General features: G+C 44.0%; 1 protein-coding gene across 21 annotated transcripts in view; it reads right to left on the bottom strand.

The window, feature by feature from the left end:
* RBFOX2 (RNA binding fox-1 homolog 2) overlaps window positions 1–27,462 on the bottom strand; it is a 177,346-nt gene that overhangs the window by 33,002 nt on the left and 116,882 nt on the right. For all 21 annotated transcript variants that reach the window (XR_011328820.1, XR_011328823.1, XR_011328821.1 and 18 more), the window contains 2 exons: window positions 19,405–19,551; window positions 5,198–5,251 (listed from right to left, as the gene is read on the bottom strand). Coding sequence is in view for 13 of the 21 variants with exons in the window: in XM_069807337.1 (XP_069663438.1) it covers window positions 5,198–5,251; window positions 19,405–19,551 (201 nt within the window). In the remaining 8 variants the exon portion in view is untranslated. The remainder of the gene's footprint in view (window positions 1–5,197; window positions 5,252–19,404; window positions 19,552–27,462) is intronic.

The raw sequence follows: 27,462 nt of genomic DNA, 5'->3' as shown, positions 1-27,462 counted from the left end.
TTTTTCTTTTCCACCCCCCCCCCCCCAATTGCCATAATAAACAAACTTTTAGGAGCCTGAAAAAATGGCCAAGGAGACAACAGTTCAGGCTGTTTCCAAGGCATCCGGAGAGAGTAGGAGGGTTTCAGCTATAATCCACCTGAGATGAGCAGGGCTGAATGCACCGACAGAAACACAGCACGGAATGCAGGAACACATTACTGAAGTTACACACGCAAACGCACGCTTTAAATTGGTGAGGGAATCGGCGTAAACCAAGCTGCCACCATTTCAGCAGCTCTTCCAGCTCCTCCGTGCCGCATTAGGGCACATGGGCGTAAAGCACCCGTCCCCGTGCAACCTGGGGAATCATATGCGGGAATTGATCTGGCTAAAAAAAAACCCCAAAACCATAAACGCATCTTCAAAAAACACCTGCAGGGCTATTTTGAAGCTGGATCATTCCTCCCAGTTCAACTCATTGTGTTGCTCCACCGCCGATCCCTCCTGCAAAACGGAGGAGCGAAGCGGGGGAGCGTGGCCAGCACCGTGGGGCTTCCGAGCCGCTCCGGGCAAGTCGGGTGCCCGGGTGGGTGCTCCTCCTCCTCCTCCTCCCTCGATCGATCGTGGTCTCACCGTGTCGTCTGTGAGTTCAACTAGCTAAGCTGGCAGAAGACAAGCTCACTGCTCTCTCTGTCTCCATGCTGCACCAGGTTTTTTGCTAATTTAGCACCCTGGATTCAACTCCCTACGCAGTGAAACGAGCACCGCTGGGAAGGCGCTCCCACAGGAGCAGTACATCAGCTTATACTATCAAGCCATCCACTTCAGCCTTACTTAATCGAGTCTAAACAAACCGGTTCAGTATAGGGACTAATTTAACTCACTAGTTTAGTATCGCAGAGTTGAAGGCATAAAACCGTACTTCACTGAGCTAGGATAAAGGGACACAGGTCGTGTCTCCTTCACGCCATTGGCACTATAAAGGGATGTGGTGACCTGAGAAAGCGACGCTGGTGCTGGTACTTAGTTTGTCATTAAGCCTCTCTGTTTTAGTAACACTATTTGTATTTCTGGCTCAACTGATGACATCTGAACAAAAATTAAAAAAACAGAATTAAAATGAAAACAAGACCTCTAATTTCTTCTACGTAACAGGGGGTTGTATCTATTTCAACAAGTGGAAACTAACTCCAGAACAAGAGTGGCTCAACTCAAAGCACCTAATCCATTCAAAGAAGAAACAAATGCACATGCAAACGTACAGTCTTCTAGGCACAGTTACCAAAACATAAACAGGTAACTGCAAACACAAAAAACCCCTAAGTGTTTCCACAGAGCTTTCTGCACAAGTTTTTGGTTAGCACAGGTTTACTTACACAACTCCACTCACCAACAGATGCAATTTCTTTGTGAAGACAAGATGTAAGCTGCTATACAACCAATTTTTGAAATAAATATGAAGCGCTTTGAGACACTTCAGTCTTATACGAGAACTTGGAGATCTGGGTCTCCCAAGTGGAAGGCAGTGAGGGACATAAACTTACACTATCCTGAAACCACGATCTTGCAATCTGCACTAATATGAACTTTTACCATTTAAAAATCTTAAAAAAAAAAGCTCCCTCTTCAGCCAAGATTGTGCTCTGTGCTTACGCACTCTTGGTCTCTGAATGTCATCGAGGGCACATCTTGGAATGCCACACGGTATGCAGCTGATGAGCAAAGAGCTTGGATTCTCTTCCCCTGCAGCTTTACGAATGCCACAGGGTACTCGTTATGCAGGCAGACTACATTAAATCTGCAAATATGTCCACTTGTTCGGTTCAGCACAACAGTGCCAAAATATGCATCTAGAGGATACATCTCCACTAACAAAAGGAGCAGGAATCCTCTCTCTCAACCTCCTCTGGAGGTGTTTTATTCACTGCTCAGTGAAGTGCATGGTAAACTGCAACCATGAGCAGAATGCTATTTAAAGGCACTTAAACAGGTCAGAACTAGAAATGTAACGGTAAACAGGATAAATGAAACAAACAGCTAGCTTCCTGGAAGCAAGCAAAAAACCTAAACGCATCAAGGGAAGACTGATGTCATTCTATTAAACAAGAATAAAACAAAATGAAATTCAAGGGATGTTTAAAGTTTGTATCTTGTTTCTCATACGTAGCAAAGCAATATCAGTGTGAAGTCTACCAGGGCCCATATAATCCTACTAAACAGATTGAATCTGGGCAGAAATCGAGTTAGGAAACAAGAATTCGCATTGCTCTGAAAGGAGAATCAGCAAAACTAATTATTAACCGCCTCCCTATTCTGCTGCAATACAGAAAGTCAACAAATAACATTTCCTAAGCCAAATGCAAGAACCTGACGTGCGAGGTGGCTCTGACGGACACACGCTGCTCTCTCTTTGGTCACCAAACTTCCTAAAAACACAGAGATCCTGAAGATGCGGCCAGTTTGATACGCTTCCCACAGGCTGTCGAAGAAAACTGCCTGGTCATCTCAGGTGGATTCAAAAGGAAGAATGCAACCCGCACGCCTCCTCCAGTCCCTCCGACCGACCAGCCCCGGAGCGATCCCAGCAGAGATCTCCTGCCACAGCTCGGCAGGGACAAAGCGCTGCTCAACCCCATCGTACGCTGGGTGGGGGCGAACCCAGGGCAGTTTGGGATTTACCACTGTACCTTTTAAATAGTTACAAAACATATACACAAAACTCTACAACCCTTAGGAACCCGGGGAAGGGAAGGGAGCATTGAGAACACAGCACAAGGCAGGCAGCAGGAGCATCTGCTTTCGGATTCCCAAGAGAGAGGAGGAGAAGAAGAGAGAGAGGTTTCATATCATTAGATTAGAATGGAAACCACAGGGCAGGAAAATGCATTCAGATTTATTTTTTTTTCCTGAGGTGGAGGAAGAACCCAAGAGTGAGTGAGTGGCCTCCAGAAAGATCCATTTCCTTTGCTTCACCATCAGATCACCAAACTGTTGTTTTTCCATTATTAAGTGAATACCAGGTGCTTCGTGCAGCTACACCCCACTCAAACACTGGGGGCTCCCATTTTCATGCTAAGCAGGAATAATCTTGCATTCTTTTTAAAACAGGAATTATTTTGCGTAGAGAAGGATGCAAAGATACCACAAAATTACACTTTGGGTGTTTTCTCATTCTGTTCAGATTCTGCCCCATCCCTCATACAGGCTATCAGTTTTGCAACTGCTTTTTGCTGTAAGACGACAAAAAAGCAGTAGAAAACTGCATGGTCAAGGACTGAAGAACATATCTTTGGATTGCTTTCTTTTTTTATATATTTATTAAGGGTTCAGGATAAAATTCGTCAAGGAGCTCTTCAGCTATAATTTTTGTTTTAACTGAAAACCAGAAACCTTGGGCTTTAACAACTGCACAAGAAGGTACTTTTCATAGTCATAAATCAAGTCTTCACAGAAATCCTCCAACGTTAGTGTTGCCTAGAAGGGAAAGAGCAGCCGTGGGCATTTAATACAGGGCTGTATGGATGGAAAAGAGAGAACGAAGTTCATGTGCGGAGAGGAAAACACTGTTCTGGAAAGCACAGGCAGTGGGGGATGAAGGACAGAGCTCACCACTTTGCCGGGCCAGTTATTTTTGTTCTCTCTTTTGCAATTACATCCAAACAAGTAGGGATTTGGTAGAGGCCAGAGGCTATTCCCAAAGCCAAATAGAAATGACTAAAATCAAGACTAATTCACAGATAGCTCTGGCCTATAAATATCAGAAGAACAGCAGAGAGCAGAATAAATATTTACAAACTCAGCATAGCTGATTGTTTTGGTAAAGCGTATAGATTTTTATCCACACAGGGAAATAAAGCTCTCTAACTAAGCCATATAGACATTTACTTGTTGAGACTTGTCTTATTAAAAAAAAAAAAACAAAAAACAAAAACAAACCAAAAAACATGGTATTAAGCACAAACAAAGGATGGGGAAAGGGCTAACACTCATTTCGTTTGTGTACAGATCAACTGCTTTCTGGTTTCCAGCTAATACAGAGACTGAAGAATTTCAGAATGCATCTTGAGCAACATGGGTGGAAATTTGCAGAGGGCTCTGAACATGAACATACCCCAGAATATATGTTGAAGCAAAGAGGCCATCTTAAGACTGTGAACCTCAAATCCAAGCGAAAGGCATAGACTCTAAACTTAGCTTAGCTTAGCTGAATTGCAACTTCAAAATCTCTTGTGTGCATGCACACATGTGCACACACGTGTGTGGGGGGAGGAGGGAAACTTTGTTTTAATTGAAAATGGGAATCTTAGCATTGATTAAGTCAAGCAGAGTATAGACATGCACTGTGCAAGCTACCCCCATAGAGCTTTGGCAATGCACCTCGCTCCTGACCTGCAAAACTCCCTGCTATTCCAGTGCTGAACCTCCTGGGCAGAGAGAGAATCACATCAATTTGTCATTGTGGTGATACTGGTTACGTGATGAGAACCAATTGCCAATTAGGACAAAGATCACTGAATCTCTCTGCAGCTGACCTGAGCAACGTTTGAAATCTCACCTCCAGAGAAATAAATTACCTTTTAACCCTCAGTAAAACCTCCCTCTTAATATATAGGTGTGTGAATGCAAATTCAGTGGGGAGAAGACCACATGGGGCAGGGCAAGTGGAATGAGGATGCTTGTATTAAGCATCAAATATCTCAAACATGAAAAGTCAGTATCTCAGAAGTGCTGAGTAAGTCTGCAAAACAGGGTAAATAAAATCCTTTCACATATGAGATATGACAGGTCTTCTATAGAAATATTTTAATGTAACATGTTGGGGGGGTGGGGAGGTTAGGCTTTGTTCTTACAGTCTCCCATCACACAAAGCTGTTTTACCTTATTCTGCCTTCCCCACAGGGCACCCACGGCTAGTGCAATGGGAACGGGTTGGCATGAAGGCTCAAGGGACTGACTCCCTGTTTGTTCAAAAGGCTGGGAAACCTGATCCCACGTTACAGACAGGAGTGTCTAGGAGCATTTGTACATGCTGCCCAGAAATGACCATGCTCAGAGTCTGGAGTCAGAGGGAACAGGAGACAGTCCCCAAAATAGCTTTTCCCTTCCCCCATCACACTAATTCCTGCTGATCTCTACAGAGTATATTCTCTAGGCGATGAACTGCCTTTTACTCTGCAATCAAAACAAGAGAAGCGGGTACAGAAACAGGACTTACCTTCGAGCCACGCTCATTAAAGATTATCTCTACATCAAGGATTTTGCCGAATTGCTGCAGAGAGACAAGGGGAAAAAAAAAAGATTTATTTTTGGCAATCCATTTTTCCTACCTTTTGGGGGCTGGCTTAGTGCAAGAAGGGAGTTGAGAATATTTCCATTTCTAGCATACAGACAAAGGCATAAAATCCCAGTGACGTGACCCAGTTCTCTTGGGTTAGGACATGTGGGTCCTCTTGGTCACAGACCCCAGGTTTTCTCACAAAGCCTAAAGGAAGAAAAACAATCTCCAGAAGAGTTTTAGGGATTTGAAGCAGCTTTTCTTTCCCCCCTTTTAATCCAAACAATTCTTTCCTCCCTCATTCTACTATTTCATCTAAGACATGGCTATATGATTTCATCTCAGACATCTAACAACATTTCTCAAATGTAATTCAGCATTTCATCTTCCTCCTGAAGTGGCTATCACAAAGAGAAACTTAACAGCGATGTTGTTTCTCTGGAGGGGATAGTCACATAAGACTCCCAACCTCAGGGATTCCAAACTCTGAATCTCCTTCCCTCCCCCTCCCTTTACTTTCCAAAGCTCCAAGCCTTCAAAACAATTGGTGGCAGATTCAGAAACCATGAAAATGGCCAACTCCCAACAGTTTGTTTTTCGGAAAAAGATCATTCCACTTCAACCTGTGACATACAGGAGACTGTCGATAACCTATGCGAGTTTATCGCATACGATAGAATTCTGACCTCTGCCTGGAGCCCCCGAGGAGAGAAGGGCCCCACTACTCTGCACTGTTTCAACAACCGCCTCCAAAGAGCTCCCTACTTCGCACAGAAAAAAAGTGGAAAACAAGACCTACAACCTAGAAAGGAGATTTACCACACTCTGTGGAACCATATATAGATCACAACCTTCACCTTGGAACATATTAAAATATTTTTATTGAACTGGCCAGATTCAAACCAGTAACCTGTAGGTAAAACCATGACCACTGCAACAGAGCCCTGCAATGCTCTGTCCTCTAGAAGTGTCGATGTTTTATTTCCAAACTGGAGCTCTGCTCTCCAGAAAGACAGGTCTAAGATCTCATTTTCAGGAGCATACATACGGAGCAGTCTTCATTCTAGAGACGTATATTGCACTCAAACAAATGCTGTATCTGAGCCCCATTATTTACAAAAGCTTCCATCAACATGGTTTTGATCTCACTGGTTGCAGAAGGTTGAAAGGGGGTAGCAAATGAAGGAAGGGTCAACAAGAAAAGAAAGGATAGTTTCACAGTTAGGAAAGATGATGAACACAGCCTCCGGGCACTGGGACACTCTCCACTTTGCCACAGTGCTCTTAATATACTATTTGCCCTTTTTTTTTTTTTTTTGAATTAACATTTCTATTAGGAGTCAAATGGGTATAACGCTTATTTTGTGGGTGCCCTGCTTGAAAGACTTGTGGCCAGATTTGCAAACATGGAACATTTACAACAGCGAGCCATGATGGCTGAGGAGAAGCTCTGAATATGTAAAGCAATAAAAAGCCATTAAATCCCTCGAACAAGTATTCCACAACTGTCTTTAACCAAACAAAACGCTTCCAACAATTTTAGCTATAGCTTCTGTCTGCTTCCATTCTCCGTTCTTAAAAAGGAGATAGTTGTATTCTTTTACAAATGTTGGTTCACAGATGTTGTTTTTACTGTTCTATTGTTTAAGGACAATACTTGATCTTCTATTCATCCCAAGAACAATTGAATTCACAATATCCCACGTTACACGAAGTTTGAATAATGCTAATGTAAACATGCATCTTCCTTGAAACCTCAACATCTCAACAGCTTAGGCTTGATCCATGCTGGATCATCTTTTGACCACTGCTGTGCCAATCACAGCTAAAATGCATTTTCTATTTCTATCCCACGCTTGGTGTGGGCTTGTCTATAAAGGAGATTAGCCGTTGATTGCTTTTTGTTGTCTTTGTTGCATATGGCTTGGGCACTGCCATGAAAGAAATCAGTCATGTTTGCTTCCTTGGTAGGCTATTTCAGTGTCGTTACACGACAGGGGCTGAACCAATTTAACAGCTCGTGGCTGCTGAAGGGCTGTCCCTGCTCCCTTGTCCTTCCTTGTCTGGTCTGCCCAGCTTCCTAAAGCTGGCCCCAGTTTTCATTCTCACCTGTAGATAAACTGATACAGCCCACCAATCCTGCAAAAAAATTCCCAACAAAAGGAATAAATACAAGGGTTTTGACCATTCACTGATCTGAAGTGCTTCAAAGGGTCAGGTGAGCATCAGGGCTCGGAGAACCAAAGGGAGCAGAAAGCAGAACACCCTGCCCGAGAGCAGGATCTGTCCCTGCCAGATCAGCTCAGCTGCCTAGCCTTGCGACACACGCTGAAACAGCCGGGCTCTCGATAAACGCGAATGCCAAAATTATTTTCAAATCTTCAAAGCCATCAAAAATCACCTTTTTCTACCTCATTAGAATCATCTTGAAAGAGAACAAACTGTGCAGCTTCTGGTGCACAATTATGGCGTGCCATCTTCCCCTTTCTCCACACCCAGCTGGGCCTGGATCCTGGGTACGACTGCCAGCACCGCCTGCCAGCTCCGCGCGGCTGAGCTCACCGCGCAGGGTTCCACACCAATAGGAAATCCTGCCTCGTGGGTTTAATTTCTGGTGGCTGACAAAAAGCTGGCGGTGACGCTGAGCACAAGCAGTCTGACCTAGCTCCGTGAGAGGTGGCAGGGCCGCCTCCCTGCCCTGTAGATGATGGAGGTACGTAGTTTTCTAGATGACAGAATTAAGATCACCAAATCCTGCGGTTGCAGTGAGGGCACGCTTGATGCCTACTGCAATGGGCTACATCCACCCATGCAAACCGCCCCATCTCTTTTCTACCTAGGAACTGTGGGTGTATGAAGAGGCAGGAGGGAAGGACCTGCTTGGGAGAGAAGGAACAGAGACAACGGGCTGACTGCTGAACCGAGGTTTGCTGGGGAAGAGTTTCCTGCTCCGTGAAATTCCCTGGAAGAAAGCAGCATGGCCGGGAGGCAGGAGAACATGCGCTGGGCTCTTCAAGACCCTGCTGCAACCGTTACCACAGCTGCTCCGACAGCTCCTAACACCACGGCTCTTGTCCTCACTGCTGCAACCATTACAGCAGGTCCAGCACTGGAGGCACTTTTTTTTTCTTTGGTAGCGTGCCAGAATTTTCCTGAAGAACGAAAGCAGGAAGAAAAAGAACTAGTTCATTTTAACAGTTTACATCTCCTTCAAATCTGAATCTAATTTAGTGGAACATGAAAAGGCACTTTGTTCTCTGATGGTGCTTCCCCTACCAAATGTCAACAGCCTACTGCAAACAATGGAAGTTTTAAGAGCTCCTTAGCGAAAGGTCACAATTTTTGTATGGAAAATGCTAGGCCATCTAAATAAAAGGGTCAACGCCAAATGGACATGGACCCATAGTAATTTTTTAAAATCATGTATACAGGCATGTTTGTATTTTCCAGCAGACAGAGGGTCTGGCCAAATAAAACAAGATCCATGCTTAGGTCATCCATGAAGACTAACCCTCTAGTCTCTAACCTTGAAGACATGAATCACTGTTCTCACAGGATTTCTTCACTCAACGATTACCAAGAATGTCTACTTACAACCCTGCACAGCAGCAGGGGAAAAAACTCCTCAGCAGAGTTCACAAGCTCTGAAGAAAGCATTGCAGCACTGCACATCTCAAATCACTGAATGGTTTGGGTTGGAAGGGACCTTAAAGATCATCTAGTTTGGGTGTTCCAGGGACACCTTCCCCTAGACCAGGCTGCTCAAAGCCCCATCCAGCCTGGCCTTGAACACTGCCAGGGATGGGGCATCCACAGCTTCTCTGGGCAACCTGCTCCAGTGCCTCACCACCCTCACAGTAAACAATTTCTTCCTAATATCTAATCTAAATCTATCCTCTTTCAGTTTAAAACCATTATCCATCATCCCCGATAAAGACTCCCTCCCCATCTTTCTTGTAGGCCCCCTTTAGGTACTGGAAGGCTGCCACAGGGTCTCCCCGCAGCCTTCTCTTCTCCAGGCTGAACAACCCCAACTCTCTCAGCCTGTCTTCACAGGAGAGGTGCTCCAGCCCTCTCATCATCTTGGTGGCCCTCCTCTGGACCCGCTCCAACAGCTCCATGTCCTTCTTATGTTGGGGGCCCCACAGCTGAACGCAGTACTGCAGAGGGGGTCTCACGAGAGCAGAGGGGCAAAATCACCTCCCTCAACCTGCTAGCCTGACTTCTTTTCATGCAGCCCAGGATGCAATTGGCTTTCCGGGCTGCAAGCACACATTGCTGGCTCATATTCAGTCTTTCATCCACTAATACCCCCAAGTCCTTCTTCCACATGCTTCCCACCATGACTTAAAAAGCTTACTACGTGACCAAGAAGCCAGCATCCCCCATCACATGTCAGATGGTGCAAGAAGCCTCCTCCACGAGCTGCTCATGCACACATCGTATGATGGATAGACAGACAAACGCACACACTTCCAGTCATGCTGTGGCACAGGAGCTATAGCATCTTGTTCTTAGTCCTCCGTTCCCTGGAGTGACCTTGTACCAGCTTTTAGTTATTTTTCTGTAAAGCAGGTAAATGAGAATCATCTCCTCTACAATGGTAGCAGGGGCTGTTGGAAATAACAGTTTTAAGAGGCATAAAGATATTAACAGACATCAGCTATGACCAGAGACCAATTTTCTTGCTTGAACATGATGTACCTTATCATAGATGCAAGGGCATTGTGCAAAGAAGGGTATATGCATGCTGTGTGTTTCTTTCCACACAGATGACATGAAGGCAGCAGATTTTTCCAGCAGAGGCCATAACTACATTAGATATAATAAATTTGAGAGATCTGGCACCAGAGAGCTTTTGCCTTCCAAGGCACTGACAGTTTGGTAGGGCCCCTCCTGTACGCTCTATTCCAGCTGGCCCTGCCTCCTCTCCCTGTCTAGAGCTTTCAAAATCAGCTCCAAAACGTGCCAGACAAATAATTTAACCCTAAAGATGCAAAAAACAGGGAGTACCAGGCGAATTCTCTAGAAATCACGGAACAACAAAAGGTAACATGAGCCACCATTCAACAACCTCGCAGCCCTACAAGAGAACTCTATGCCCAAGCAGCTTTGCACCAGCCCCACAAAATTCTCTCAGAAATGAGTGCAGCGAACTAACTAAACCTCGAAGGTGCCAAACAGTCCATTCTCAAAGATGGTGAAAATTCAAAATAGCCAGAAAACCAACCTTCTATACAAGAAACCATTTCAGGTCCTCAGGCTTTTGGTGCATAAGTAAGAGCATTTCATATGGAGGACAGGTCCATGCTGCAGAGAGAGTCCTTACCCCAACTCCCAGCTCCACGGGATATACTTTCAGCTGAGAACAGCTGGCTCCATCGTAGTGTGTATTAGCCAGTGCTTAGTTATGGCAGCATGGGGTCTGCCAGAGCTACACGCTGCTACCAGTGCATGAACTTCCTCACCTAAAGCTGGGTCACACCTCTCCAAAATAGTGGGGCCAACCCCGCTACAGCCAACCCTGTCCAGCCAAGCAGCACCAGTATGCTCGGCTGACAGGAAGATAGAAGCATTGAGGATTTATAAACTGAAGCACTGCCATAGTTTACCAACTGAACAGACAGTCAACAAGCACCAACAAGCCCTTATTATGGTTGACCTGTTGCCCAACAAAACGCATGTCTTCTAAGAAACCAGACTTTAAAAGGAAGCCACACAAAGAGTACAGATTTCTAACGGGATTTACAGATCGCAGCCATCCCAGCAAACAAAGTGACGAGGAACATACTTTCTCAGGCATTTGTTATCCTCTGACTCACCAATAAAAAGATTTTTACACAAAACAGTGAGATGGGGGCGAACAGTACCACAGGGTGCCGCTCCAGAGGTCTTAACAGCAGGCCAGCTTCCAGGTCTACGCTTCCAGCTCCTTGTGCCGTCCCCAGAGGTGTGACTGCACCACAACCTGCTACTGCTGCCACAGAAAAGGTACTTGAACCCATGCCCACAAAGGCAGCATACATTCAAAGCTCACTTTGAGAGGACTCGCACATGTAGTCTGAATCCATACAAAATTGGGTTGTAAAAGACAACTCCATCTGATTTTACCCAGGCCTTTTATGCAAGTAAATCCAGCTACAGCACAGCACTGCTTCCCAAACGATGTTCAGACCACTCTCACTGCAGACTCTTCCAGCAACTCATACGAAAACCTCAACAAATCTTAGATAAAAGCGTGATCCAGCCATCGCTGCCTTCTACCAGATGGTCACTACAGAAGTTTCTACATCCTCTGGCGTCAGCACACTGTTTTTGCAGAGCAAGACAGACAGTACCATAGTTGCTGACGGCTGCGGCAGCACAGGTACCCCTGCGCAGAAGTACCAGGGTCCCCAGCGCAGCCGCGCAGAAAAAGCAGGACCCTCAAGCAGCAGAGAGTGCACCAGTCACTTGCAAAAGATGACTCCAGAAATCAGACTGGTGAAACACATCAGGATAAAGAGCACTGCCTGTTCTAACTCTACCCAACATCAGCAGGAACAAAGTCCTGCCCTGTGACAGGGCTGGAGCTCGCTCTCATCGCGGGGAGAGCCTGGAAATTAGAATTATCACAAAGAGGCCACCTTGTGTCAGAACGTTTGCTCTCCAACACTGGCACGTAGGACCTTGTTATGCGTGTTCGGTGGCCAGTACTATTTAGAGACGACAAAACTAAAATACATCTCGATACCCAGAAGACAGGATCTCCTCCTTCAGATGTCCAATCCACTCAGAAGAAAGCAGAGTCTCTTTCAGCAACTTTCCTACTGCTGTACTTCAGGCCTCACTGCATCAACACCTGCAGGTCAGAGCTTCTTGGTCTGTTGTATTATTTACCTACTCACTTTAACACCTAATGAGTCATTTTCTGCCATTGCCAATACTTGTGTATCATAAATTACTTGTGTATTTAAATTTATTTACTGGCAAATACAGACTTCAAATTTTACCAAATTCTTGGTGAGAAAGAGCTGTAGTCTAACTTGTTATTGGTTTAGCCTCAAACTTTAGGCTCACGGAGATGTTTTGCACTTGACACCAGAATGAAGTTGGATGAGAAATTATATCCACGGAGATATTTTAGGAAGTGCAAAGTGCCAAAATGTTTCCCCGGAGGCCGAGATCTGAAGGCTACAAGAGCTTCCAAAAATATCTGAGCTCCCCGAGCTGTGTTGTTTAGGTCATACAAAGCAGTGGTCTACCACAAACATACACCATCAAGGACCTCGCAGTAGAGATATGAATTATGCTTAGAAAAGGAAAAGGATAACAACATTACCTGCCTTAAAAATCTAATGTTAAAAAAAAAGTAGCTACTATTCTGTCACCTTTAATAAATGAAATTATTAATAACTTCATTAACTGAAAGTTATTAAATGTGACAGAACATTCATCAACATGTAAAACAGCTATGCATTATTACTGCTGTAGCTGATAACACACAAAACCCCTTTATCAACTGGGCTAATGATATTCCCCAACAGAGGCAGTTAACAGCCTACAAGTAGTACGAATGGAGTGAGCATGTTGTAAAAAAGGCAATGTCTCCATCTGAAGCCAGAGCCTGAGAGAATTCACACCCTGTAGTGGGCTATCCCACCTTCATCTGCAATCGTCATCAACATAGTCCTTATTTTTATCTTATACTATGTCCTTTTTTAAAAATAGTTTAAGATTCTTGAGCAAAGAGCATTTCACCATGGTTAATTCTGAGAAACATCAATTCTGCCTCCTCATACTGTTGCTCTCACAACAGATAAGAAGGATTTAGTGCACAGACACCCATATGAACTACCAAAACGATCCATTTTGCTTGGTTTAGTGGAGGCAATTAATGATTCAGCTTGAGAACAGATGGATTTTCCTCCTGCAGGCAGTCCAACCCAGCCTCCATCTTCCCCAGGAGACTCTGAAGTCCATCTGACTCTGAAGTCCAGAACTGACCAGAGTAACCCAGTCAATTTTATACTGGGAGGAAAACTGCTTCTTGAAGCCTAAGAGGGAAGGACTGAAGCTATCAGCCATGAGGTACCAGCACAGACACTATCATAGCACAAAGTTGAAAGGACTGGAAACATGCTGAGGGAAATGTGAGCTTTTCTTCTGCATACGTAGTCCAGTAAGGAAGGGGACAGCCTACCAGCAGTAAAGGAGAAGGCTACTACCATCATGTCAGAGTCCTTACACACACTAGCCAAAGAACGTCCCTCAAACTGGGTAATAAGATTTTGAAAAGAGTTGTTAACTTGTTTTTAACACTGATGGCAACTCTTCTACTCCCTGGTAAGCTGTTCCATTGTTTAAATTAGCCTAAATGACTAAGAATTTTTCTTTAATTTCAAGGTTAATTGTGTTAATTCTCAGCTTCCAACTGGAAAATCTTATTATGACTATAAACAAGACCTAAACCCCCTATTAGTAGGTATCATCCATGCATAAGCACCTGTACAGAACAGACTTGTCATCTTCCAACCTTTCATTAACAAGCTGAGTAAATCATGTACCCAACACCTTACACAGTTAAAAAGCCACTCATCTTCCAAGCCCTAGATTATTTTCTTGGTCCTAAACTGATCTCAGAACTGAACAAAATTATGCAGTCACAGTCTTGTCAACTTTGAACATGAGCAAGATCACATCCCTCCTTCAACCTGATAACCCCCTTTGCATTGCTGAAGCAACTGTCTTCAATGACCACTAGTACTCTCCCAAATCAGTGTTTTCCAAAGAAAGCTTTCCATCCTACAAGCACAGCCTGGTTCCCACATACTCCATACTCTGCACTGAGCTGCACCAAACATGTTTTTGTGGGATTTATCATCAGTTAACCAGGCATTCTCTAACAGTAACCTTATCTTTCTCTTTCCTCCTCCTCCTCAGATAGGTTTTTAACTGCAAACCTTACTGGCAAGGTTTTAATAGTCCTGTCTCCATGGGTTGATACAGATACTGAGTAGGACTGCGACTCAAACAGATCCCTGGGGAAACTGACACTAGAAACAGTCTTGATCACTGATGTCCCCCCAATAACTACTACTTTTTATTACCTACCATTAAAGAGGTTTTTAATCCCCCTAATGTGTGTTATGTTTATTTGAGATAAGTCTTCTTTTTCTTAAAAATCAACATTGGTCACTTTGACAAATTCAATTGGTTGAGTAATGTTCAACGATTATCAGTATTGCTTTGTACAACCTTGTCAAAATAGACAAGACAGTATTTCTCTGCAAAGATGTGTATTACCTTATACAAAGTCACGCTGAAGAGATATTACACCATTTCTTCAGATTCTAATGCTTTTTAAAACTTTCCAAAATTGTTTTTATCTTGGATCAATGTATGCATACATAGTTAGGAGCTCTTTGGGGCATCTCTTTCAATTTTTTCAATAGTGAATCCCGGTGGGCAGCGTTCCAGCCTTCTGCAACTCCCCTAGCTTAAAAGAATTGGCTAAAAATTAACATTAATGAATAAAAGAGCTCCTTGCTTTGGCTATTATCTTTGGACATACCTCATCTAGATCTGCTGGTTTTTAAATATTAGCGAGCACTGTCTCATCCTCCTTTCTTATAAACTATATACAAAACCAGATATGGTACAAATAACCTCCTCTTAAATCATAAACACTGCAAGTTGGGGGGGGTTGTTGGTTTTTCTGTTTTGTTTTTGTTTGTTTTGTTGTTATTTGTGGGTTTTCCCCCCGCCCCAAACACACATTTTATATTGTACCTACACCTAGATCTTTTCTCTTTGCATGTAAAAGATTGACACCTTCTCCTCTGAACCTACATCACCAATATCTCCACGATTAGCACATTTCCTTTCTCACCTGCTTCTTCAAGTTTGCAGTTACATTCACTGCTGTTTATTTTCTCCTCCTCTTCATCCTCCCTGCCTAATGTGCAGAATGCTTTCTGTTTTATTAACACAGTTTCAGTGGCTGTGGAATCATGACTTTTTGGCCATCAGTATGATTTTGTTGAACACTTTATAGCTTCCATTAACACTCCCCTTTTAAAGGTATCTTCCCGGGCAGTTATCCTGCCAATTGTTTAAACTCGAAGAAACAGACTCTTCTAAAGCTCCTTACATTACTGCCTGATGCCATATTCTGTTTGCACAAAGTAAATACAGACAAATAACAATCACTGGTACCTAGGCAACCGTGGGATTTCAGGTCAGCCATTAACTCTTCTTTATCTGCTGGAACAAGGTCAACTATTGATTTATTCCACAGTGGGTGCAGAACTGTGTGCATTAAAAAATGACCTATTCCTTCTAGAAGCTTTCTGGAAGTCTTTTTATTGGCATCATGAAATGTCAAGTAAATATTACCTGTTTTAAGCAGCCTATTTTATTTGCCTCCCTATAAGAAGCATATACATAAGGAAATGTTTGTTCCATTCCTGAGGATATCTCAGGGACCTGTTAGAAACACATTAACAGGTGAGAGATGGTTTCAAACTCGAATAACTTGAATTTGTCTGGAAATCCTTATGTCCGCAGCTCTCACAAACAGTGAAGATTTTGAAAGCATTATGTAATATCCATTTAATCACACATGGGACAACACGTCTGAAGTCCACCTCTACTCAAGTCTGGACAAAAGCATTTGCTAGTGTTCTGCGCCCCAGGACTGGGCTGACCTCTTGCATGCTGTTCCATCCTCAGGGGACTTCTTTACTCCCTCCCTACCATCACATTTATTTCTTCCTCCACGGCTTTGCTGTCTACCCAATTCCTCTCTTTGTACAGTAGCTTGGGAAAATGACTCCAGGCAAGGATTTTGAGTCTCTCAGATATGACGTTGAGGAGATGTGACCTGACACACAGAAGGCAGAGGGAGAAGATGGGGGTTACAAGCTAGCCACAGCTGAAGACTCAGACAACCATGAGTCCCCTGTAGGAGAAAGGGTTGGTTTCAGTGAGTCACCCAAGGGAAAGCATCCTGATCCTGAAAAAGAAATAGGACCAAGGAGGATTCAGAGAAACACTCTCCTGCTTGAGGCTCTGAGCATGCTGAGAGAAGCAGCACTGAGAGAAAAACAGAGATGTGCAAGAACCATTGATTATTTCTGTGGCAAAGTAGCAAAGATCTCTATTATGGGAAAATGGCGCATGGCTTTTTTTGTGTCCCAAAACACAAATACTCTTCTGGAAGGCATACCTCTCAGCAAACACAGGGCCAGGTGAACTACAGCAAAACGTTTTACAGGGAATTTACCCTGTTAAAATCACATCACTGTCCTGGAACTTGAGATGATATTTAGAGGAAAAATAAACAAACAACAGATAACTTGAGGGCCACTAGAAACCAACTCATATAGTGTATTTCCCCACCCCTTGTACGTACAACAAGTGGCACTGTACAGGCCCAAAAATAATAGGAAGCCTTAATGCAAGCAGTTAGGCTGCATTTTCTACAAGTCACTTCTCAGGACAGCAGTTCATTCAAATTCCCTGGGTCTCCCCATCTGCAAAGCAGAAATGAGAGTCACCAGGACAGGGACTTTCTTGTCATTTCCATCTCATCCATATCCCCCACACCAGGGGCACAGGGAGGAACAGCATCAAGGTAAAAGAGCGTGAAAGGGGCCAGTCATCAAGCCAAGCACCGGTCCCAAAGAAAGGGGCAGCAACAACATGGAACAATTTATGTAAGCGACGCAGCTCCCAGGAGAGGGGAGTAGCAGTAGCACAGAGCAGGACATGCTAAATACAGATTGTAGCAGGTGGTCCAAGAACTGGCTGTGATTTCAGCAACCGGTTTATCCAAACCGGACGGAACTGCCTACTGCACAGCCCTGCAACAGCAAAAAGCAAGTTAAAAAACACAAAAGCAGAACAAGCAACTGAGAAGATTCAGCAATCACAGATTGCCAGGAGATGAGTTTCACCCTGAAAACATTCCCACAGATGTCAAGAGTGTGACAATCTAATGTATGAACAACATGGAACCAAACCCAGGCCTCTTGCAACAGAATCACAATTTTCGCTGGGACCTACCTCCAGAGGTCATTTAGTGCAACACCTACTCAAAGCAGGTCTAATGAGACCTGGTTGGCCAGGCTGTGTCCAGTCAAGTCAAATAACTTCAAGGATGGAGGCTCCACAACCTCTCTCAGCAACATGTTCCACTATTTAACCACCCTCACAGTAAAAAAAACAAAAAAACAAAAAAACCCCCAAAAAACCCCCCAAACCCAATATCTAATTTAAATTTCCCATGTTCCAACTTGTGTTTGTTGTCTCTCCTCTCATCATTACACACAACCAGAAAGAATCTGGCCACATCTTTTCTGTATCCTCTGATCAGGTAGTTGCAGAAAACAAAAATATCCCCCCTCTGCCTTCTCTTCTCAAAGGTGAACAGGCCCAGGTCTTAGACTCTGCTCACATGCCATGTTTTCCAGTCCCCTGAACATCTTAGTGGTGCCCACTGGGCTTGCTCCAGTATCTCACTTAGATGAAGTGCACTTCTTGCCCTGGAGAGCCCAAACTGGACACAGCATCCTAGATGCAGTCCAACAACTGCTGAAGATGGGGGGGATCACTTCCCTGGGCTTGCTGGCTACACTCACTAACACAGCCCAGGACACGGTCGGATGCCTTTGCTGCAAGGGCATGCTGCTGCTTGTGTTCGATTTGTTATTCATCAGGACCCCCAAATCTTTTACTGCAGAGCATCTTCCTGGACAACTGGCCCCCAGCCTGTACTGCTGCAGGGCTATTCCCTCCCAGATGGAAGGCTTGAAACTTGCTTTTGGTGAGTATCTTAAGAATCCTGTCAGCCCATTTCTCCAGCCTGGCCAGCTCCCCCTGAATAGCAGCTTTGCCCTTCTGCATTTTGACCACTCCTCTCCCTTTGGTCTCATCCACAAAATAGCTTCTTAAGGACATGGAGAAGTTCCAGAACAAAGAGCAAAGATCTCTCACAATATATACCAATTGGTACTCTTGCTGAAGACCAGCAGTGAAATTTTTAACATTTCTGCACACTTTGTACTGTCCAAGCTATGAACAGATAAGCCCAATTCTTCTCTCATTTATAGCAGCCTAAGCTTGGAGACCATGAATTTGACACAATTACATACTGTAACGTTACTCTCCATGTGAAAGTGTGTGTGTATATGCATGCATGCACACCCACACAGATGGCTCAAGAGATGCAACAACTGAAACAGGAATACTGCAAGATTTTGGACGAGCAGCTGGCTATGCAGTTACGACCAAGGCATACACTCAAAGCCTAAGGTGGCAAGAGGAACCTTAGCTTTGCTCTTTCCTGACTCAAGTCCTCTGCACTGCATCTTAAACAGGGAGCAACATTTAAAGTCTGTTAACTTTATAAATTATAAGAAATATTTCTGAAGACTTTAAAACATGCCATCAACCAAGGATGTTACCACCATAGCAACAGGTCAAGGATTCCTGATAATGATTACGTAGATAACTTCACCTGAAGGTTAGGTCATGAAGCATCTAACTCATTTATCGCTGTGTCCACATGGAATGAGTCACCACCTATACCCATGTGAATAAACTCTTCCTCAAAGGACTTATAAATTGAGAATGATGAATAGCATACAAAGATTAGGAAAGACAAACTATTTGGTCAAAAGAAACAAAATGTACATCATACACAATGTAAAATACCATTTGACTTGCACCAGCTTTTCCACATGCAATAGCTAGCTGGCCAATTTCTTGCAGCAATTTTTCACCACAGAAGTGGATCATGAAGAGAGACATAAATATTGCAACAAGTTTCTAAGCAACTGAAAAACAGTGCTTTGCAAGGGATATATTAAGTCAATGTTTAATCCTAGTCTTTACTGGGAAATAAGGTGAAGTTTTGTTTTTTTTTCCAAACCAATTGTTAGGTTACACTCAACATCTTGATATGAACAACACAGTTATAGTTTTCATGTGTATTTACCAGCTGAGGTAAACATTACCAATTGTCCTAGTCCTGCAAATATTTTACAGTGTACTGACTAAATTGAGGGGAAAGGGCTTTTCCTTCACATGAAAACACTAGCACCATGTGTCCCATCTGTGGGGAAGAAGAATCTACCGTGTCTTAAAAGGTGCTGGTAACTTACCCCAAACATCTGCCGAAGGTCAGGATCTCGAAAGCGGAAGGGAATGTTAGACACATGAAGTCGTTTTGGAGTGGATTTGCTCTCGGTATTCTCACTGCTCTGTGTCTGTGATTGCTGTCCATCTGTCTGTGCCCCTCCTTCTGTCTGCTGAAATCAGAAAGACAAAAGTATGTGCATGAATAGAAACCACACAAATTCCTTTCACGTGCTTTGTCTATCTCCTTTTAGGTATTAATATTACACTCGCGATTGCGGTATCTGAATGCTTGACAATTATTTTGATAAAGCCGGTAATGCTTAACAATTGATCTGTTGTTCTTGCCCTCCCTTTCCATGAGTAAACAGTAATGAGATCTCAGCCTCCCTCCCCTCAGATCACCTTTCAGCTTAGAAGATTTGCCTTTGGTTTTCTTAAATTGCTTCTCTCTTTTCCCTGTTCTTCCTCACTTCAGCTGCCACCATATGAAAGCTCTAATGAAGAGGCGGATCTTTCATATCCTGAAGCTGGGAGGTAGTACCGCCACTCTAATCTCATGTGGCAGGATGTTCATGCAATCATCAAAATCCCACAGCTGAAGTGGCAGCTCTTCACCGGGCCAATACCAGAAATGCATCCCCAGGCAAAACGGCATCTGCTCTGCCAAGCTCCCTTCAGAGAAACATTACCCCAAAAGAAGATCTATAATTAAATGGTAAAATCCATATATGAACAGCTTACGGATGTCTTTGATTAACTTTTCTTGTACATTTAAAAGTCAGCCCAGGGACAGGAAACAGTCATCACCACTGCAGGATTTATAAAAACTCCAAGCGCTACTTTCTGCTACCAATTCCACAGCTAAAACAAGGGAATTTGTTCCAGCGTTCCCAAGCACTGACTGGTACAGCAAAGCCAGGTCAAGGGGTGGGCCAGGGGTACTTGAGCACAGAAGAAGTACAGCAAGAAGGCAGAGGAATAAGGGAGACCAGAGCATGCCAGAGGAGAGACCTAATGCCCCCACAGAGATGACAGGCAGGGGAGAAGAAAGGATGAGAACCTCAGCCACTTGTGTTGGGCTTAGACTAAAAGGTGGTAAAATTTGAGCACAGCACTAAATATAAAGGCAAGGCCCCTTTGCAAAATGGCTTGATGAGAAAATGGTATTTTTCACACCAGAGTCAGAAAAATTACCTCAAAAAACTCGGAGCTACAGAACAAAGTGGACTGCAATTTGATGGGTTTAACTGCTCTGTCCCTTTCCAAGGCAAGCACTAACAGACCAAGGTATTCAAAAAGCACCTACCCACTCACTCCATCTCCTGCTACTTGCCTCAGCCTCCTAGGAGTCATGTTTTGACCACCTGTGTGATGCACTTTCAAGTGTCATTTCATTTCTTTAGATGCCAACCTGACTTCTTCCTTAACCCATCAAATGAAAAGAAGTTCTATGAGAAGGCAAGGACCATGTAATTGCTAGAGTCAGCCTTTTTTAGGCACCTTCAAGAACACACACAGGCCTTAAAACTAAAGATTTAAGAGTAGGGTTTTTCTTATTGTTTTGGGGCCTCTTTTTTTTTCGGGTTTTAAATACACAATTTGCATACCAAAGAGGAAAGAAATCTTAGGAGAGTTGCCCACACTGACTCCCCAACCACTGGCTGGACTTGCCAGACTGCTTTGCACATCATTCAATATACAATACTTCATGAATATTTGGAAAGAAACTTCTCTCCACAGACAAGCTAAACTGGCAACATTAAAAGAGCTTCTTCTGGCCAGAAATATCTCTTACAGACATGACCTTGAACTTATATATTGGTTATAAAGCACTAACAAGAGCAAGCAAACAGTAAGCACTGGGGTCTTGTCATGCTGAGCAAAGCAGTGGCAGCTTTCCATTTTATTTCAGTAGGGCTGTGCAGGCAGCACAAAACATGTTTGATCTGGTTAATATAAATTAAGCCGTGATAGGAAAAATGGAGATACTGCCCTGCAAGTATCTCTACTCCCCAGAGGCATGCAAGTCTCGGGAGAAGCCTAGCAGGATGAAGCATTTTTATTTGGCTAAGACTCATCCATCCCCCAAACATCAAATTTTCAAGAACAACCTCTGAAACTTCCATTTGATCGTATCTAAAAAGATGCCTTCCCCTCCCCAAGTTCCTCCTCTTCTCCTATCCTCACCCCTATGACAAAATCCATCTCCAAACATACAGAGAGTGCACCCTAGGGGAAGAATCGATGCAGCTGGCTTACGATTAAATCACACCATGCTATTTGGTGGTTTTATTTTTATGACTCCATCAGAGTCCTTTGCTCCTCAGGGCAAATCTGTCCAAGAAGGACAAAACACAGGGGTAGCCCATCCATCACCACTGCACACAACGCCTGCAAGTGAGTGCTCCAAAATAACTCCCCAAAATCATCAACACTCCTGCTGAAAGGGATCTCTACAATCCATTTTGGAGCCCTGCTACTGCAGTTTGCCAAATCTCATGTTTTCTATGGCTTTGCATGGAACTGGCAAGCAGGCAAACACCCATGCACGCCGGTGCATCCTCAAAACACTAGTGTATCTTCTGCAGTGTGAATGAGGAAAGGCACAGATTCTGAATGGTGACGACAAAGATGTTTTAGTCTTGAAATCCAAATAGAGGTTGCACAGGACTGGATCTGCTGCTTCCACAGGGGAGGAAGCCGGGAGGTTGTTTGCGCTCCTCTCCCATCCATTTGCTTGCAGGCAGAGGGCAGAACTCCTTACTTACCAAGGGTGCAATGTATCATGTACAGCGGCCTGCTCAAAACCACTCACAGCTGTTCCTGCATATGGCAGAGGGCTGCTGCCACACAGGAGTCATTTTGCAGCACATGTGATGTGTGTAATAAGACAAAGGCCTCGAAGAGGAGAAACAATAGAAGGAACAGGGGATCTCAGTCCACTCTTACCTCTTTGACTACACTACGAGTCCCCAAATGCTTTTCAGGCTTTCATGTATCCTGATTTTTCAGCAGTAGTTTAACATTAAATACCTTCTCTCTCTGGATGTTGTAGCTCCCTCATTTCTACCATCCATGGCCCTAAGGTAAGATTTGAACTTTCAGCCACTATAACATTATCTCAGTACTTTCGTCTACTGCCACACATTCAGCTACAGCATAAACGAAAGAAATAGTCTCCTCAGATCTTGCTTCCCCCCCCTTTTATAGTTATTCCTTGTCTTAATTCATTAGGAAGGAGATGAAAGGAAGGGCCTGGAGCCTGTTCTCAGGCAGCACATAATGGAGACCGGCAACAGCACTACCCTGACCAAGCCAGATGATAAAAGCCTGCATTTCACCGAGCACCCACTCCCCACCCTGACTCCCTCCCCACGCTGAGTTTCAGCTCCTTCCTTCTGGCCTCATGTCAACACTTTGCAGTGAAGAACCAGCCCTCTCCCTTCACCACAGACAGCAGTTCAGCTCGGAAGGGAGCTAATCCATGTTCCCTAGGTCTCAATGCCTGTCGTCAGGCACCACAGAGACATGCTGCGGCAAAGATCCCGCGTTTAGAAACAGTATTGGATCCACCTTACCTCCTCAGCACAGTCTGCGTAACATACACTTATGCAGGTGATAATGTCATTCACGCCTGCACATGTAAGCTTTGAGCTCTGCTCAAGGTCACCGAGAAACGTATCAGAGCTCAGGACACGTGCAATATTGTGCTTCGTTTTTAACTATTTGCTGCCTATGCTCCCTTGCCGGCTCCTCTCTTACACCCACCAGCAGTAAGGAAACCCTAAGCAAGAAGAGGCAGCTGCAAAGAGAAGCACTAATGTATATGTGTGCGCTTATGCACGTAAAAGGGGAGAAGGACACCTGGCAACACAAGGGTGTTCTGAAAGGTTATGGGGCAGCTCTACAGCCATCTTCCCACCTCTCGACTAGACTCTTCTGTCCTAAAGCAGCTGGTGAACAAGCAATCGCTGAGGATTTCTCCTGGGTGGGAGGGAAGCAGGGGCTCCGGCACCACCTGAGCTCCGAGCAGATCTCCATCTGCACGGCCAGACAGAGGGCTACCTCCCCAACGAGCCAGACAAACACCAATGCGACAGGCCAGCACAGAGACTATTAATACCCAGCACATTCTGTTTCCATCTCCCACTTGCTTCTAGAACTGGAACTGCTTCAGGTCCAAGTTATAGAAAAGCAAAAAAACATCCCCCCATCCTCTCCCCCAGGAAGCAGGCGGTCCAAAAATGTTGTGAATCATAATGAGGAGGTTAAGAGCCATAAATCACCGCAAAGAAAATATTTACAAAATACAAACTGTAACTAACAACTATATTTAAAAGGGGACTTGGGTGGCTTACAAAATCTGGGAGACAGACTCTGCTCACTCCACTGCTTCTAGACCAGTCTCGGATCAAAAAAAAAAAAGACCTTGTTTGGATCAAGAGCTTGAGGAACTGTGTGGAGACAAGGACTGAAAGCTATGACTGGCAGAAGGCAATCTTCCCACTGCAAAGGAGAGTACAGACAACGTGGGAAGATCTCTGCAACTTCCAGGGAAGAACCCACATCAAAACAACCAGTCACCCACCAGTGAACAGATATCCACTGAGCCCTTTCGGTGGCCAAACGAGCGAAGTGTTAGGCACTAGACACAAACCCTCTCTCCTGTCCCACCACGCTCTACCAGGGTAGGGCTGAGGTCCTACACATCCAAGAGCAAAGGGCATGGGAACTGTTGCTGCTTTAATGACACTTGTTTAGCAGACAGAAGACCGCAGGGCTAATAATCACCTTTCAACAGCAGTAAACTTAATTTTAGAATTATATCCACGTACTTGATTTTTCAGAGATGCCAGCACTGTTATATTAAGAAAAGAACTGGGCTACACTACAGGCACAATTAACAACGTGCAAAAGTACTTTGTATGCCAAAAACCAGACAAAAAAAATCGCTAAGAACGTACTAAATAATTTCTGCTAGGCTTTTAACTATTTTCAGTATAGTCAGATTAATTCAGGGCATATTTTTTCTGATTGTTAGCTACCTGTTTTCAGACATACTGAAGCTTAAGTCATTTTGTTCACTTTCCTCGTTAAATAAAGACACACGGCACCTGAAGTCAGAGCACAAACCTAAAATAGGAAAGCATATAGGAAGCTTTGCTACCTGTCCTGCACAACAAAGACATCTCTGATATGTCAGATAACATTTTCCATGTCATGATGTTTAAAATTACTTTGTTTTGCTGAGCAGCATTTTTAATAGGATTCTTTGGTGCCTTTTTTTTTTTTATTATTTTTTTTTTTCCTTTCCCTTTCAACGAAGTGGTGAAATGAAGCCCCCTGAAAGGCCTGCTCTGCTGGTCACAACGTCAAACCCCTTGTGAGCAGTTCCAGCCCATTCCTTACAAAACAGGGATGCCCTGACAAGGCGAAGGAAGCAGCAAGACTTCCTGAGCTAGTGGCCACCCCTAGACCACTCCATTGACAGTGGCAGAAGAACAGCCACACCGTGACAGACTAAGGTCCATCCAGCCCACTATCTTCTTTCTGACAGCAGCCAAATCTGTGGCATCTGTGGAAGAATGTAAGAACAGGGCAAACATTTGGTGATTTTTCTCCAGCACAGCCTCCAGCAAACTGAGCCACTTGATGTCTCAACTTCCAAAGCATCCTATGGACAAGAGTTCCAATGCTAAATTCTTCATTATATGGAAAAAACAAGAAACAACCCCCTTTTTTTTTTTCATACGTGGCTCCCAATTATTTCCTGCATGCGCCCTAGTAAGTGAAAATGGGAAAGTTCCCTATTTTATTTCCCATACCATTCAATATTCTATGTACCTGTCATACGCCTTCATTCCTGTCAGCTCTTTTCATAAGTGAAGATTTCATTTCTTCTCATAAAGAACCTGCTACATCCCTTTCATCATCACTATTATCCTTCCCCGTACTACTTCTAGATCTGCCATAACCTTTCAGAGATATGCAGAAGTACCTCAGCTGTACACTCTAACATAATGATATTTGCTGATTTATTTCCTATTTCTCTTTTGAAATCATTTTTAGATCTGCCTCACTAGACACAAGTCTACAAGTGCTGACAATAATCGGCCTCATACTCAAAATAATAAAATAATCTGCCTCATACTCAAAGCAAATTCCTGATGTTAAATGTCAGAGTTTACTACCTCCAGACAGCAATTTCCAAGCTGAGGTGGCCAAACAATCAGCAGCTAGCTACTTATTCGAAGCTAGTTCTTCCTCATGTCTACCTGCTCAGCAGTATCAAAAGATAAGTGAGGATATTCATTAAACATACTCTTCACCTGAAATACCTCACATGAGCAATTGCTTTAATTACTAAAGTGATCAAAAATAATTACAGAGGAAAATTCTGCAATCTCAGACTAGGCAAGAAGTACCCAAGGGAAAGTAATCATTATAACATCATCCATGTGTTACAAAAGTCAGCTGAGGAACCCTTGATGCCGTTGGCTCCCTTCTTTCCAAACCCTTGCTAGATGTATGGGGCACAGCTGGATGACCGAGCAGCTCCCCTGTCTTGCTTCTGAACACAATACATAGGGGTCCCCCACCACAGATGTGTTTCCTTTAAGAAATGAGAAAGGCAACATCCATTTATGGTATAGCAGATGAGTTAAATATGTTTCGGTATGGCACATCAAGAAGCCAGGAGACGCGATGCTCTGTAATTAAATAATGCTTTATATTGGTTCATGACAACGTAACACCAAGGCGACAGCACCTGCCATTTTCATGCAAAGTAATTTACATAAACTTATTCCTCTACTTCTGTACCTCCAGCTGCATTCCATAATTTATACAGACACACAAATTCTTCCCTCTGACATTAACAAGAGAAATGAGTTGAATAATCAGCTCACAGTATTAAGTGCATTGCATTTACTATCAAGCAAGGTTTTTTAGTTCAGTGGATGATTAATCTTCCCTCCACGGGTAGAGTACCAGGAGATGCAGAGAGCTGACAATCGCTCTCGGCTTCTGGCCATGCACTCCATACGCTTACCTTGCAACAACAGCATTTGCTGGATCCCTCCAAGAGCTGCTCTAATTCATTAACCCAGCAAAAGAATTGGACAGCTTTCTGCCAGGTCAGTGAATTAAAGTGGCTCACGTAAGGAATGCCAGAGCCAGTAAATAGGAATGGGAGTTTGCGCTTGGAGCCAGATCTCTCCTTTCTGACAGCGGTGAATCTTTAGATCAGCTCAGCTGCCAGAGGTACTGCAGCCTAATTAGCATCTCCACTTGCAGCTATCTGCGCTGGGCGTCTCCGCTAGGGACAAGCGCACTAATGTAAACCACGAAGGGGGAAGGGGGAAGAAACCAGAAGACCCAGCGCCGTAAGAGTGAAATGCAGAGCGTCAATGGTTTAAGAGACAGGCTGCAACAGGCAGACCGAGTAGGCCAAATATGGTCCGATACCTCAGTCTATTTTTAATCCAGGTCTTTTCAGCTGTGCTTTGGGACAGTATCAAGAGAAAGGACAGATGCTTGGAGATGAAGACCGGGAGACCCACATGCCAGGCAAGAAACAAAGCCCCACAGATGAGGCTTGATCCTAAAATAAAAAAAAGATTCCACAATATTAAGCTGTTTGTATTACACCACCTATTGTGCCAATTTCTCTTCCATGCCCCTGCTCTGAGAGCTTTAAATGCTTTCCGCTACTCAGACCTCCAGAACCAAGCTCGTCCTTAGTTGATGACACCAGCCAGTCATTCCTCTTTGCTCAGGGCTTTTAGACTGCGTAGGAAGGCACGGACTTTGACCCTCAAAATTTATTTTACTTAAGTTCACTGCTGATGTTTGACCTCCGGCTTCCAGACCACTGTCTATCAACTCAGACACCACGGCTGATCTCAAATCATTCAATCTGACTTGCCCACCACAATCTGCAGAGTTTCTGTGAAATGGTGCTCCCACCCAGTGTGTTAGGGACCCCGTTATAGACCCCATTACATTGCTGCATAACGTCTTACCAACCAGATGAAACTCCCCTTTCCACGAGGGACCTTTAAGCCACCCCAAATTCTCTG

This window comes from Haliaeetus albicilla, chromosome 19 (assembly GCF_947461875.1).
Source record: "Haliaeetus albicilla chromosome 19, bHalAlb1.1, whole genome shotgun sequence".
Classification (NCBI taxonomy): domain Eukaryota; kingdom Metazoa; phylum Chordata; class Aves; order Accipitriformes; family Accipitridae; genus Haliaeetus; species Haliaeetus albicilla.
This window is presented reverse-complemented; position numbering and strand designations above follow the sequence as displayed.